We start from the raw sequence: 14,657 nt of genomic DNA, 5'->3' as shown, positions 1-14,657 counted from the left end.
CTGAAATGTGCTCTGCACCGGTCGCTGCCCAAGCCCAGGCCAGCGTGTTCGCTGGGCTGTTCCAGGTTTGACCGTTGCCAGCCTTCCTACCCTCCCCACCGCACTGTCCCATGCACAGGCTTCCTCCTTCATCACAGACTCGCTTCCCCCCAAGTCTACATTCCTCGGAGGCAGTGACATGCTACAGTCATGTCTGTATCTCAGAGCGCCTGCCACATAGCTGGCAGCTGTCACGGCATACTGCACACAGTGTTGGCTGGATTTTAAATAAAATGAAAACCACAAATTAATTAATGATGCTTTTATTGATATCTGACCATTGGCCTAAATAAAGACTTTGATTTTAGTACAAGTCCCTTTACCAATAATAGGCACGAAACAGCACCATTTTAAAAATCTAAACCCTTTAAAATCAGTGACCGAGCTTCACTGAAGGAGCTTGAGGGCCGTGTGGAAAGGGGCCAGGTTTTCACAGGCCCTCATCCACTTCTGCACGTTGGCTGGCGCTGTCCCGCTGCAGTCTCCCATCTGCCGGAGCACGGACCACAGCACCACATCCGCCACTGTGAGTTCATTCCCGACGAGCCAGGGGCTCTTCCCGAGAGTGGAGTTCATGGAGCGGAACACAGCGGCTCTTTCTTTACTGCTTCCCTCTTTTAGCTGAAGAACAGCTATATCTACCCAGCTATCTATGAGGGTTAAATTCACAGCATCCTGCTTCTGGCCAAAGAGAGAGAACAGGAAGCGCGCAATGTTCCCTTCTCCTTCGATGGGACACATCGTTTGGACACTGAACTTCATCTGAGTCTTTGGCACTGAAAGGAAATAAACACACCATGAAATGTCAATAAGAGCAGCATTGCTGGAGGAAGTGCTTGTACAACGCGGCAAGGGGAGCCCTGTTAGTCATGAACCGGTGGTGAGGGAAAGTGTATTTTCAAGAAAATCGCAGTTTTAGTCTGTCTCCAAAAGGTTAATAATATTCAAGAAAGTCTAAACTGTAGGTTTAAAGAGTGCAGACTGTAAGTTATAAGTTAACCATTTCTGGTATTTGATTTTGACATTTTTCAAGCTAGAAGGGACCTCAGACCATCTGCTCCAGCCCCTGTGCCTGAGGATCTGGGGATGAGGCCTGGAAACCAGGAGCCCCACCTCCCAGGCCAGGACCTCCTTCTGCGCTCACCCTGCTCTCAATGTGTGGCCGAGGGCAGGAAGGCCTCGCTGGGCGGACATGAACTCACTTCCCCCCACAGGGACTTCACTGGGAGGAGCGCACACGCCAGTGGGATACTGCATAAGCGCCGCCCCACCGCCTTTTAATGATGCCCATTAAAGAGAAGGTTAGTGTCCCCACAACAGGGTTTGGAATGTGAGGGCAAGTCGGCTCTGACAGCTGTGACGCCCCTGCTCTGGCTGGTGAGACAGGATTCCCCCTGAAACTGCTCTCAGTCGAGACCTTCACCTTCCCAGAGGAAGGAGAGCATCTTTGGGCCCAGGTGCGTCTGCTCCTCTTGGAGAACCACCCCCAAGTTCTCTAGACTTCGATGGCAAACAGACGAGGAGCCTGCGCAGCTGGAGACCGCCCCTGTCCCAGCCCCTCCGCTTACCGTCCTTCCAAATCAGAGTAAAACCCAGCTGGTACTCGTGACGGGGCTGCTGCCTCGTCTGCTCGCCGAAGCACTTGAGGAGGTGTGCCGGCACGCTCTTGACCGCTGAGTGTGTGTGCACAGTGGACAGGACCTTGTAGTGGTCACAGAGCAGCCGGTGCAGCACGAGCAGGGAGAGGGGTGGCGAGGCAGGGTTGGCGTTGATCACAATGTCCTTCAGTGCCCCGTAATCCTGGGGAGCAGAGCCCAACAGAGCAGATGACACCGACAGCAGCCTGCGTGCTGACGCTGTACCAGGTGCTGTGCTCAGAACCCAACCAGGCTTCTCTAAAGGAATCACCACCTCCCGGGAAGAAGGAGCTACTGTCACCCCACCCGCAGCCGAGGAGGCGAGTGCTGGGGAGGGAAGGAAGCTTACCAAGGGCTCCCAGCTTGTTAGGAAGCAGGGGCCAGCAGCCGACTCCAGCCCTCCCCCCCGGCACTGCCACTCACAACAAGTAAAAGGTGACTCTTTGATTTAAATTAGTACAGCCTGTTAGGAATGACACCTCTATTTGTCCCTAAGTTAAAAAAAAATTACATGTGTAATTACTCCATTTACTAAATCTTTCTAATGCCCAACAGGATACAGTTTCTACAGCAATTTGTTTGAGTTACGTGTCAATGAAGAGCCTCTTGGAAAAGAGTCTTGGCTCAGGGACAGTCTAAAAAACTAGGTGTGGACTGAAGTGCCAAGATGCACTTTATTTTGTTTTTAAAATTTACTTTATTGAAGTATAGTTGATTTGCAACATGCACTGCCTTTAGATGCAGACTATCTTATTTCTGTACACCTACTCTTCATAACTAATGAACTCGTAGGATACAGCGGAGGCCAAACTCCGTGGCTCTCTGTCCACAGCCGGCCACCACCTGGCCTCTGGTCTTGCCACTCCTGCCCCATGCCCTTCACATGGACCTATGCTGGATGCCCCTCTGCACTTCTCTGAACACATCGCATTACTTGACACTGTGCCTTCTGCGGTATAAAGGTTCATCTGAAGCACTGTGTGCTCAGGGAGCTCCCCTCCCCAGGGACACCCCGCACAGCTGTGCTCACCAACTCACCGCCTACCCAGACTGGCTCCCTGGGGGACTGGCTAGGGGTGGGGTCTCATGGGCCCCCAGGGCTTGCAAATACCAACTGGGGGATGACGGGATACGTGCGTGCAGAGGGCGAGACACAGCAGTCCTGCCTCTACTTGCCAGGTCTGCAAGCGGGACCATTTCTCTCACCAGTTCTAGGGGAGGCTGCTAGCAGGAGTCCTCGGGACGAACCCTCCTGCACCCCCTTATAACAAGATATTCTTTCTCTGTGTATCACATTGTCCTTGAAATCAGCTGAAGTCTGCAGGCTGACATTAAAGGTGGCTGATGCAACTGAATTTTAATACACCAACTGAATTTAAGCAAAATGCGTCTGAGGTATGAGGCCGTGCATGACTGGCTTTTAGCAACAAACTGCAGAAGGATCGGTGAGATTTCTGCGCGTGGGCAGCCAAGGCTCTGAAATGCAGGCCACTCCCAGAGGGCCAGGGTTGACTTGGCTGAACCTCAGAGCAGCACTGAGTGAACAACCCAAGATGCGCTTCTCCAGGGCTCGGAGGCTGCTGGGAGCTGCCGGCAGGGGCAGGAAGCAGGCACTCTTGACTCCCTCCTCTGCCTAAGGATCCTCCCTGTTCTCCACTGGGCCTGAGAAATCCAGAAGCTGCATTAGAGCCTGCCTGGCTTCACTCAGAGCTCATGAGTCTGTTCTGTGCAAAGGCACAATCAGTTAGAAGAGGAAAAGACAATGCACTTTTTGCACCACCTTTGAAAACTGGAAAACCACAGCTTTAATCACGCTAGCACAATTTTCCAGTGCTAACAATCAATCACCTAATGTGCTGGTGTTCTTTACCTTTCCAGATGAGCTTACCTTTCCAAGCACGGAATTTAAGTCCAGAGCACTGGCCGACAGAGCAGGGGGCTCGTCAGCTTGGATTATGTTGGTTACGTCCAAGTCGGCATCTGGCGTCTGAATCATCTTGGAGAGACCATCGATCACAGCCTTCAATTCATACAGACGCTTTAAAATGTCATCTTGGCGGGACTCAAGAGCTTGAAGAGATGGGTCCGACTCTTCCTAAAGAGACCAACACCAAAATGTTCACTTCCTCTCACATCAGAGCAGTCTGTCTGAATGTCACCACTTGTCTTCCTCTCAGTTGAGTGAACTCATCGAACCTCCTACCTCTCAGAAGACATTAAAATGAAGTAGCGGAATCATCTCATTTCCCCCAGTCCAACTCAACCCTCAAATGCTGTAAAACAAATAACATTGCAGCTGGAAGCCACTTTGAAGTTACAGGACTCCTATTTCAGGTAATTCTGTTAAGAACAAAAAATGAGAGAAAATGAACACAACTTGTTCTATCAAACTAGCTCCAGATACTTTGCATGAATGAATAGAAAAAGATTGGGGGTGGCGATGAGGGTGTAACCAATCACTTATACTAACAGAAGGGAAAAGGGAGCACACAGGTTAAAAAAAAAGTGCCCTTAGGCTTGAAAGTATGGCGGGCGGGCGGGCGTGCGTGCGTGCGTGCGTGCGTGCGTGCGTGTGTGTGTGTGTGTGTGTCTCAAATGATCCATTCCCCAAATCACTTTCTAGGCAGTACTGGCACTCCCATATCTTGGAATCATCTAGAACTTTTTCACTGCTGAAATGTATTACTTCATAAACAGGGAATACTCACATCCTTCATTCACTGAATCTTTGCATCTTTCTTGCCTGGTATAGTGGACTAGTACACCATAAGTAACTAATAACATTGGGAAGAAGAAGTTCATTTGGGTTTTTCCATAATGGCTGAAGAAGTTCATTTGGGTTTTTCCATAATGGAAAATTTTGGCCAACCCAATATTTGCTGAGGAAAAAAATCTCAAATCTCTGCAGACTTACTTTAAAAGGCAGTAACAGGGCTTCCTAGGTGGCGCAGTGGTTAAGAATCCGCCTGCCAATGCAGAGGACACTGGTTCGATCCCTGCTCTGGGAAGATCCCACATGCCGCGGAGCAACTAAGCCCGTGCGCCCAAAAAAAAAAAAGCAGTAACAAGAGGGACTTCCTAGGTGGTGCAGTGGTTAAGAATCTGCCTGCTAATGCAGGGGACACAGGTTTGAGCCTTACCCCAGGAAGATCCCACATGGCTCAAAGCAACTAAGCCTGTGTGCCACAACTCTTGAGCCCATGTGCCACAACTACTGAAGCCCAGCACCTAGAGCCCGTGGTCCGCAACAAGAGAAACCACCGCCATGAGGAGCCCACGTACCACAATGAAGAGTAGTCCCTGCTCGCTGCAACTAGAGGCAACTAGAGAAAGCCTGTGTGTAGCAATGAAGACCCAACACAGCCAATAAAAAATAAATAAATAAATAAAAAAAAAAAGGAATAGAGGGGTCATTATTAAAAAAAAAATTAGTAACAAGAAACCTCCCAACAGTCACACTGTGCAACCTATTTCCAGATTTACAAGCTCTCACAAAAGATACTCCATTTGAGTTGAGAGAACAAAGAACATGTTAAGCATGAGTAAGACGCTCGTAACTAGACAGAAAGATCAACAAGGCAATGACCTTGAGTTTATTAGAAACACGCACTCATGATACACCGTGAGTGTGGGAAGAGTGCCTGCTCACATCCGTGGCTGGTGGCTTTAAGGAACATTTTGTTCCTCCCCTTGTCACTCACAGCAACCCCTTGCAGAGCCAACTCATCACCAGCTGCTGTCCATTTTCTGGAATCCACTGACTTGTAGGCCTGCCTTCAAGGTCACCGCCTGAGTCCAAGACACCGTTTTTCACCTGGCCTACTTCCACTGGCCACCTTGCACCCATTCTGGTCCACCCCTTCCAACCCATCCCTACCATGGCAGCCAGAGATCAAAATGACCTATTAGGCTAAAAAGCCTAACCCGGCTTGATAAATAGCTTGTAATAACTGGGCCTCTCCCATCATTCTCCCCCATTGCTCTGTGCTCTGGCCACGCTGTCCTTTGGATCCTAAAACACATAGGCTCCCACCTGCCACAGCCCTTTTCCTCATCAGTTCCCTCTGTTGGCAGCACCCCTCCCCCTTCTCTCAGCTGGTTAATGCCTATTTACCCTGGAGCTGGATGGCCACGCTTTCACCTCCCTTTGCCTCCTACTCTTAAGATCAAACAGCAGAGAAATGCAAGATGACTACCATCTGGGTGGGGTAAAGAAGAAAAAAAGAGTTCAGTGTGCCAATTAAATAATGCGGCACTGACTGGAAATAAGTGTGCAAGATGTGTGACCTGTAAGGCTACCCACCGCCTGTGTGATATCCTCATGTTACTCAATATTAGTCCTCCCGAGTAATACCTCCAATCTTTTAATCCAGCCTGTATGTGTGCATTGTTTTTGTGCAACTGTGCTCATTTCTACAAACGGCAGTCAGGTCCCTGCCCAACCAGGGGTGAAGCACCTACTGTATTCAAAGTCCGTCAACACTCACTGAAGACTCTCTGGACCCAGCACTGCGTGTGGAACATGGCCTGTGATCAAGAGCCTAGCACGGCTGGATCTGAGGAACGGGAGATGCTTGAGATCTGCTTTACCCGCCACACCTTCTAATGCTGGCCTGCCATTTTCCTTGCCCAGGCGACACTGTGACTTGGCATGTTGTGTTTATCTGTTTGTGTTATTTTACATGTATGTAGAAGCAGTTTATTCTTTGTGTTGCTCTCATTTCCCTGGAGCTGCTAGATTTCTAACGATCTATTCACATTATCATCACCTACTAAGTTATCTTCTAAGTTGCAAATTCAGTTACATGCCCAAAGGAAGTTAGGCAGTAGACTTATGGGGGGGGCGAGGAAGGATTTGGTCTCAAAAGAGATGTGATGCTCCCCACTATGGGGCTTTCTTTTCGGTTCCTTGGGACTGTCCAGTTGACAGGCACTGGACCATGCCTACATGGGAATCTTCAGCTGAAGAGATACTGGACCATGCATGCATTTTCACAGCTCTGCAGTGAGACAACAGTTGTGTATTTGGTTCCAAACTAAACTATCTCCCTTCCAATCGAGGCAGAAAGCTCTTAAGACAAAGGGTGACAAGGAAAACGAACCACAAAAGTCATCTATTCACTCATCTAGAGTCAGAATGGAGAGTCTCTCCAGCTGGAAAACTAAGATGTGCGTTTGCAATTAGTACAAAAGCCAAAGTTGAGCAGGTACTTCACAAAAGAGGCAAAATCAAAATGCTCAATAAAAATGAAAAGGTGCTCGACTGATTTAGAGGTCTGGGAGATCCGAACAAAACTACATTAAGATGCGGCTGTACACCCACCAGCTTTGGGGAGGGTGCCAGCATCAGAAATTCACATACAATGCAGGTGACAGCATAAACCGGGACGATCGCTTTAGAAAGCGATCTAGTCCAGCTGAAGACAGGCCAGCCCAATGAGCCAGCAAACCCATCCCTTAGGATATATCCTATGCCTGCTCGTGTACAAGAACGTTCACTGCAGATTTAGTCAAGGCGGCCTAAAACGGAAAACCGGCCGACGCCCGCGAGCAGCGGGATGGATAAAGCCGTGGGGGAGCACCCAGGCTAAGGAGCAGCCGACCGCAGAGAGGACGAACGCTTCGCTTTTCATGCAGCAAAGCGATTCTTCAAATCATGTCTAGAAAGACAGCCAGACACCGCACGGCACACTGCATGCTTCCACCTGCACCGAGACTACATGGTTTCGGGATGCAAACTCAGGTGACAAAATGAGACCGCGGAAGTCGGGAACTCTGGGGGTAATTTTAAGTGGGGCGCTGACAATGTATTAACTTGAGTGGTGGTGACAGTAGGATTCGCTTTATAATTCCTCAAATCGGGCATTTCAGTGCTATTCGCTCTTCTGTGGGTAAAATTTCGCAATAAAAAAGTTTAAGCAGTCACAAGCGGAAAAAAAAAAAGGATAGCTCTTTTAATAGATAAGAGTTACGGTCATTCGGAGGCCGGCGGGCGCGTAAAGCTGGAGCGGGGTAGGCGATCGGGTCTGGTCCCCACGGTTTGTTCCAGGCAGTCCGGGCCCCAACGTCCGGGCGTGGCGGGTCCCCAGCCCCTAGTGCCCCAGGTCTGCGGGCCAGAGCCGCGACGCATGCGCAGTGGAGCAAGCGGGCAGCGGTGGAGCTAGGGCGCCTGCGCACTGGACGAGAGTGCGGTAGGCGGTGGCCTTGGCGCCTGCGCACTGGGCTGGTGGGGGGGGGCCGGGGCGCGGGCGGTGCGTTCCTACCTGCACGTGGCCCGCGGCTGGCGCGGGGCGGCAGGTCCCGCCGTGCACGTTGGGGAGCCGGTACATGCAGGTGGGAAGCTCCACACGGAGAGATCCACTGCCCTCGTGATAGGGCTTTACCTGGTACATCGGCATCGTGGGGACCAAGGGCGGGAACGTGGCGGGTGAGAGACACGAACGCTCAGAAACCGTCCCCGTCCCCAACAGACTGCTGCCACCTCCTTTCCGACCCGGCTGCGGGCGTTCGGGAAAGCGCAGCTCCCGTCCTCTAATTGGCCCCTGCTCTCTCGACGTCACGGGCTCGACCTTTGACACAACCAATCAGCGAGAAGGCGATGTGGAGAGCGTTGGCGGCCTCTTCCGGAAGCGGGAGGGAGCGCAGTGTCGCAAACAGCCAATGGGCTGCCGGGTGGTGGGGCCTCCGTGGGAGCGACGGCGCGAACTATTCCGAGTCCCGGGTCAAGCTCCGCATCCATGGAGCGAGCCGACGGGCCGAGGTGAGCCGAGCGTGCCGCCGCCCCTCGCGGTCGCCCTGTCCGAGGCCCGCGGCGTTCCAGACCCCTAGAAAGGAGGGCGGAGTGGCTGCGGCGCCGGGCGAGTCTGCGGCGCCGAGGCCCCGGCCGGGCTCCTGGGCGCTCTCCTCGCCCGCTGCCCTGTGGGTGCTCCTTGAGGTCGGGGTCCGCGGGGGATTCGGCCCGCTGCCCGGACGCCGCCACGCATCCGTGGACGTGAAGCCGGAGCTTGAAATCCCAGTAGACGAAATTCATTTCCTTTTTACCTGGGTGCTCTGTTCTGTTTTGTTTTTTTTAAAAATTGAAGGTTATTTTAGGGAAGGCTTTCAGGCACATGCTAATTTGCATGGCCGCACAATTTTAAGAAACGCAGTGCTTCGGTATCTCCTTGAGTATGCGACTGCGGGCAGCTGCGCGAATTCGGGGTAGCGACTCTTAGGGTAGCTCTGTCGCACTTTGTGTCAGATTCCTGAACCCAGGTTCACCGGCTGTGTTTAAATGTCTTATTTCCAGCCCTCCAAATAAATATCAGGAATGGACCTGTAGCCTATGGTATCTTGCCAAGTCAACAAATTTTTAGAGATGCTTTTTTCCATTTCATGTGGTGTCATCTGCAGTTTTTCCATTTAAGACAAACTTGAGTGGAATTCTTTGCAAGGTAGAATGAAGAGTAAAGATGTTTTTTCCTTTTTTTTTTTTTTTAAACAAGGGTTTACTGAGGGTCTACTATGTGTTATACGCTGTGGGAAGTACCCAAAGATTTCTCCCCTGGGGAGCCTACTGTGTTCAGTTACATCCAAGTTATCAATTAAACTCTTTACTAGAAATTGCTAAATTAGTGAACATGTGCATGAGCAGTAGTTTGCCAGGCAAATCGGACACACCTGTATAGGCAAGGTGTAGTGTCTAAAAGAGCTTGTGATACTCAGGAAACAGTTGTTCACTGTGACCAGAATGGAGGGGAGTTGGCAATGGGAGGAGGATTGGAAAGAGACAGAAGATAAGGTCAATTGGGGTCCAGTTGTGACTAGATTTGAAACTTCATATAGCAGATAGTGGGATGCTAGTAAGTTCTTTAAGCAGAAAAATTATTTCACCAGATTTGTGATTTCTAAGGTAACTCTGGTGGTATCACGGAGGATTGATTGAAGTGGAGAGAAAATGGAGACACACCAGTTGAAAGATTCTGAAAGGAGGTACAGCCAGAACTTTGAGGGCCTTTGCTAAGGCAGGAGCTGGCAGCCTGGATTTGGAGTGGGGGGATTTGGAAGGCAGCTATGCTCACCACTATACCACCAACGCCGAGTGGGGGGATTTGAAGGCAACCATAGAAATAGTTACCCACCTGGTGCCCGATATCTGAGCTGCTTTTGATTTTGACGTGAACACTGTGGATTTCCCAGCAAACTTTTGGTTTTTCAAATTGTGTGGGAAATGTTGTTTGCAATTTCTCAGGAAAGAAGATCCTATTGTTGCAAAAAATTATTGACCCATAGCTTGTGGGAGACGTGTCTCCTCCATGTAGATCCTAGTATAATTAGATTTTAAGTATCTATTTCATTTGAAGTATCTATTCAGAAGATTTTTTGACAGATGTTTAAGAATCTTAGACCAGCATTTATATTTATGAACATAATAAATGGATATGTTAATATAATGAATGGATTAGACCTATTGACTATTGACAGAGATGAATCATTTCCCACAGTTAAAACCAGAATGAAAATACATAACAGCCTCCTTGCTTTGCTTCTTGTAACTGGTTTCTTTAGTTCAGAACTCGCTAAGGCCATCAAACCTATCGATCGGAAGTCAGTCCATCAGATTTGTTCTGGGCAAGTGGTACTTAGTCTAAGCACTGCTGTGAAGGAGTTGGTAGAAAATAGTGTGGATGCCGGTGCCACTAATATTGGTAAGTTTGGGAGAATTTTAAATCACAAGAAATAACCAGTTTATGCTATTTTATTTAAGAAATGTTTGTTGCTGTAATAAGACAATCAGGTATTGATATACTCTGAGAAATTATTATTTTTTAAACATAAATTTAGCACCTATTATGTGCCTAGTACTTAGCTAGGTAGTAATAATAATAGCTGTTAACTTTTATTGTGTTCTACCCCCTGTGTGCCAGGCAGGCATTGTGCTAAGAGCTATATAGACGGAATGCCTCATTTAACCTGCAGAATAACCTTATGAGATTGGAATTATTATTACTGTTATAATTATTATCTCCATTTTATCAGTGAGGAAATTAAGGCACAAGGAATTTACTTTTTTTGAGGTTATAAAGCTAGTAAAATATGATCCCAGGGAGTCTGATTCCAGAACTTCTCTTTAATGATTGTGTTAAAATTATCCTTTTGAAGGCAAGAAAAAAGAAAGAAAATAAAAACAAAACAACTATTTTATCTGAACTAGTAAATAGCCGAGAAGGGCTTTAAAAAGTAAAATATACAAAACGACAGTAGTACATTTAAATAAATATAGTTAGGACTCAGAGTTGCGTTTTGTAAGTTATAATACTGTCACTCTAAAGACTTCTCGCATGGATCAATTTGAGGAATCAATGTTTTAAACTTTTTAGATCTCAGGCTTAAAGACTATGGGGTGGAGCTCATTGAAGTTTCAGACAACGGATGTGGGGTAGAAGAAGAAAACTTTGAAGGCTTAAGTAAGTTGAATTTTGCTAATCCTATTTTAAAATATTTGGGCCAAATATTCTGAGAATTTGGGGTAACACTGTCTTAGGAAACAGAAAATCAGCTTTTTAAAGCCAGTCACTTGGGGGGTATTGTGTGTGTTCGTTGCTGTGTCACTTGCGGTCTCTTTGGCCTTACGCGTCACCTCTCTTTCAGCTCTGAAGCATCACACTTCTAAGATTCAGGAGTTTGCTGACCTCACTCAGGTTGAAACTTTTGGCTTTCGGGGGGAAGCTCTGAGCTCACTTTGTGCACTGAGGTGATGCAACGTTTTTATCCACTAACTTGACTCCTTATGAAAATCTCTCTGAAAATTAAAAAGCCTGACTAGAATCATTGTTTACACTTTTCCATCTGAATGTCTCAACTTCTCTGCATTCTGTTTTATCTTACTACCAACCTAAGTGGTAATACTTCTGAAATGTAAGCAATGCATGAATGAAGTGAAGCAAGTGGTCCTGTAAAAAATCATTACCCTTATTAAAGCAGTAACTTCTCAATTTAAAAGTAATGTTCAGATAATACATTATAGATGCCATATGCTATTGTTTTTCATATATTTTGATGTTGAGGGAAAAATTTAGCTGAAGCATTTATTTAATTACACAGCAGCTCCCAAGATTTTGTTAGAACAGTAGTAGCAAAACCGAGAAATCTTTGTTGGTGAATATATAAGTTTTGAGATCTTTTATTTTCAGTTTAACAAATATCAAAGCTTTTACCAAAATGAAACATTTACAGAACTCTCTCACTATCTATTGGGGGCCAAACCTTAGATTTTATGATGACTCCTCACCCATTTAAACTCTCTTGATGATCTTGGAGGGATCGTCATCTTTTTAGGGGAGTTTTGAGAGAACGGAAGTGGGAAAATGAGCACGTGACATCCAGCACCTGGGAGTCTCTAGCTGACCCGGTTCTGTCGGCTTTTTCTTACAGCGATGTAACTATTTCTACCTGTCACACGTCGGCGAAGGTTGGGACTCGACTGGTGTTTGATCACAATGGAAAAATCCTCCAGAAAACCCCCTACCCACGACCCAGAGGGACAACGGTCAGCGTGCAGCAGTTATTTTATACGCTACCTGTGCGCCATAAGGAGTTTCAGAGGAATATTAAAAAGGTATAGTAAATTCAGAATCCCAGCTTCCAGGAGCCTGGAGAGCGTGATGCCCAGACGTGGTACAAGATCAGTCGGGGTGGTTTGCACTTCCCTTCATTCTCTTGCCTTAATTTTTTGAGAAGTGCTTAGCTTGCTTCTTCCCCTCAAAGACCTCTAACTTTTGGATGATTTACCCTTTTTTTCCTTGAAAAGGATCATCACGTTATGTTTATGAGGTCTTCTAATATGGGAAATGAGTCTTTTAAGATATGACATTATTTTTGGAGTCTATCTTTATTTTTTAATAAGATGATTTTTCTTGACTCCCCAGTAAGTGAATTATTACAAGTGTTATGAATGGGAATGAAAATGAAGCAGCTGAATGTTATATAATTGTTGTGTTTAAAAAGCAGTTATAAATTGTCTGTATATGTGTATATGTATGTGTGTATATATATGTAGTCATATGTCTGAATATGATTACAGTTTTATGAAAACGAAGCAACCTAAATATGCATAGAAAGAAAGACTGGGAGAGCAGACGCATGAATGTTGTGGGTGGTTATTCTAGGATGTGAGGTCACGTGTGCATTTTGCTGTCTTTCTGTGCTTTTCTGTTTTGTACCTGTATTATTCGTAATCAAAAAAGTTACTTAAACATACGCTGCTAAAAACTGTCTTTACCTCTAAAGCAATTTGTGCTAGTTATAACTTTATTAATTTTTCAAAACTATAGAGAAACTTTAAAAATATTTTTAATTTAAATATTAAATTTTTTTTGTAAAGAGAAAATTTTCATTATTATTTTGTATTTTATGGTAAAAAAAAATCGGTGACTCAGAAAATATAGGCATAAAGAAGTTGTACTTGCTGGAGGTGACCGTTGTTAACAGTTTGGTGTGTCTTTCCAGACTCCTTTTAGTTTCGTGTATTTATAAATCTTGGAAAAATTTTCAAGATAAATATTAATATAATGAAGTCAAGTGACATAGACTATGAAACATTTAAGTCACATGGAATTGGTGTGATGGAAGGTTGGTATTGTCTCTGCCTACCTCCCAGAGTTTGGTTTGTACCCCCAGACTTTAAATGTATACATGTATATGCAATCTTTATACATACGTTTCTATTTTTTTTAACAATTGGGATCATGTTATATGTCCCGTTCTATACCTTGACTTTTTATGTGGTATATTGTCGATATCCTTTTTTTGGTTGATTAGGTACCACCTTATTCTTTATCATGACACCATTATCTGGATACATTGTAATTAATTAGCCCCTGGTTGATGGTTACTTGGGTTGTCCATAATTTTTCACAATTACAGATTGTTTCCATGAGCATTTTCGTAATATATCTTTGATTGTTTATGCCAGTCTTTCTATAAGGATAAATTTCCAGAGGAGGGATTACAAGGTCAAAGGAACATACTTCTTGATTTTTATAGCAGAAGGCTTGGTTGTTTTGGAAGTGAGGGAAGTGTGATTAAGAACCTTATCCTCTGATTTCCCTTTGATACCACATAGGGAGATTCAACTCCTGGATCATTCTGTCAGGAGTAATTCGCCTTATTTGGGAGATGATATGAGAACCTTGAATTGGCTGTATAACTTGAATCACGTGCTTCTTACAAGATTGAAGTAACGTTGAGTCCTTGCGTTTGTGTTTTTTAAACAGGAGTTCGCCAGAATGGTCCAAGTCTTACACGCGTACTGTATCATTTCAGCGGGCATCCGTGTAAGTTGCACCAATCAGGTTGGACAGGGCAAGCGGCAGCCTGTGATGTGCACCAGCGGAGGCTCCAGCATGAAGGAAAATATCGGATCTGTGTTTGGGCAGAAACAGGTAGTGGTGGCCAGTTGTTTAAAAATATCTTATTGTTCTAGTGATTATGGCAGGTTTCTATTGTCCTTTCTGATAGAATAGAGAATAAAATCTAAGAATTGATTTTTTTTTTAAACTATATCCCTATCACAACAATTGATGTTAGGAGCTGCAGATTTTAAAATAATCCTTTTACTTTCTGCTTGAAAAAAAATAAAGTATTGTGGGCAGTGTATTGATTACAGATAAGTAGGAGCACAAGTGTTTCCTCTTGCTAATAAATCAAAATTATTTATTATAGAACTGCAAAAAAGCAACTGTTGAGATTCTTTGTCCTCTTGACGTGGATAGCTTGGCTAGGGAGGAAAACACACGAAACCCTCTTATATCTTCCATCCTGAAGTCAGGCTGATTCTCGCTTTATCTGGAAACAACTGTGAACCTTGATTTCTTTCAGTTGCAAAGCCTCATCCCTTTTGTGCAGCTGCCCCCTAGTGACTCTGTCTGTGAAGAATACGGGCTGAGCTCTTCCCAGGCTCTGCATAACCTGTTTTGGTAAGTTGATTGCTGCCAGGAAGAT

The 14,657-nt window shown here is 45.8% G+C and overlaps 2 protein-coding genes across 7 annotated transcripts in view; one reads left to right on the top strand and one right to left on the bottom strand.

The window, feature by feature from the left end:
* Window positions 1-286: 286 nt before the first annotated feature.
* Window positions 287-8,213, bottom strand: AIMP2 (aminoacyl tRNA synthetase complex interacting multifunctional protein 2). Of its 4 annotated transcripts, none has more exons than XM_057695655.1 (5): window positions 7,649-7,792; window positions 3,880-3,949; window positions 3,565-3,771; window positions 1,608-1,839; window positions 287-815 (listed from the first exon to the last, which is right to left on the bottom strand). In XM_057695655.1, exons 3-5 carry the CDS (start codon window positions 3,670-3,672, stop codon window positions 427-429), a joined length of 729 nt encoding a protein of 242 aa, XP_057551638.1. In that variant the 5' UTR covers window positions 3,673-3,771; window positions 3,880-3,949; window positions 7,649-7,792; the 3' UTR covers window positions 287-426. The 4 variants fall into 4 exon arrangements, with proteins under 4 accessions (XP_057551638.1, XP_057551639.1, XP_057551640.1 ...); XM_057695656.1 differs by having other exon boundaries at window positions 3,880-4,016; window positions 7,649-7,755; XM_057695657.1 differs by lacking the exons at window positions 3,880-3,949; window positions 7,649-7,792 and adding an exon at window positions 7,940-8,213.
* PMS2 (PMS1 homolog 2, mismatch repair system component) overlaps window positions 8,168-14,657 on the top strand; it is a 22,976-nt gene continuing 16,486 nt past the window's right edge. The window contains exons 1-7 of one of the 3 annotated variants that reach the window (XM_057695650.1): window positions 8,168-8,436; window positions 10,229-10,363; window positions 11,036-11,122; window positions 11,307-11,409; window positions 12,090-12,273; window positions 13,931-14,098; window positions 14,535-14,632. In XM_057695650.1, coding sequence (XP_057551633.1) covers window positions 8,337-8,436; window positions 10,229-10,363; window positions 11,036-11,122; window positions 11,307-11,409; window positions 12,090-12,273; window positions 13,931-14,098; window positions 14,535-14,632 — 875 coding nt within the window. In that variant the 5' untranslated portion in view covers window positions 8,168-8,336. Of the gene's footprint in view, window positions 8,437-10,223; window positions 10,364-11,035; window positions 11,123-11,306; window positions 11,410-12,089; window positions 12,274-13,930; window positions 14,099-14,534; window positions 14,633-14,657 lie in introns of all 3 variants that reach the window. The other 2 variants (XM_057695648.1, XM_057695649.1) reach the window with 2 other exon arrangements.

The sequence above is a fragment of the Hippopotamus amphibius genome, chromosome 9 (assembly GCF_030028045.1).
Source record: "Hippopotamus amphibius kiboko isolate mHipAmp2 chromosome 9, mHipAmp2.hap2, whole genome shotgun sequence".
Taxonomy (NCBI): Eukaryota; Metazoa; Chordata; class Mammalia; order Artiodactyla; family Hippopotamidae; genus Hippopotamus; species Hippopotamus amphibius.
The sequence above is the reverse complement of the archived record's forward strand: the minus strand, read 5'-3'. Positions and strand labels throughout refer to the sequence as shown.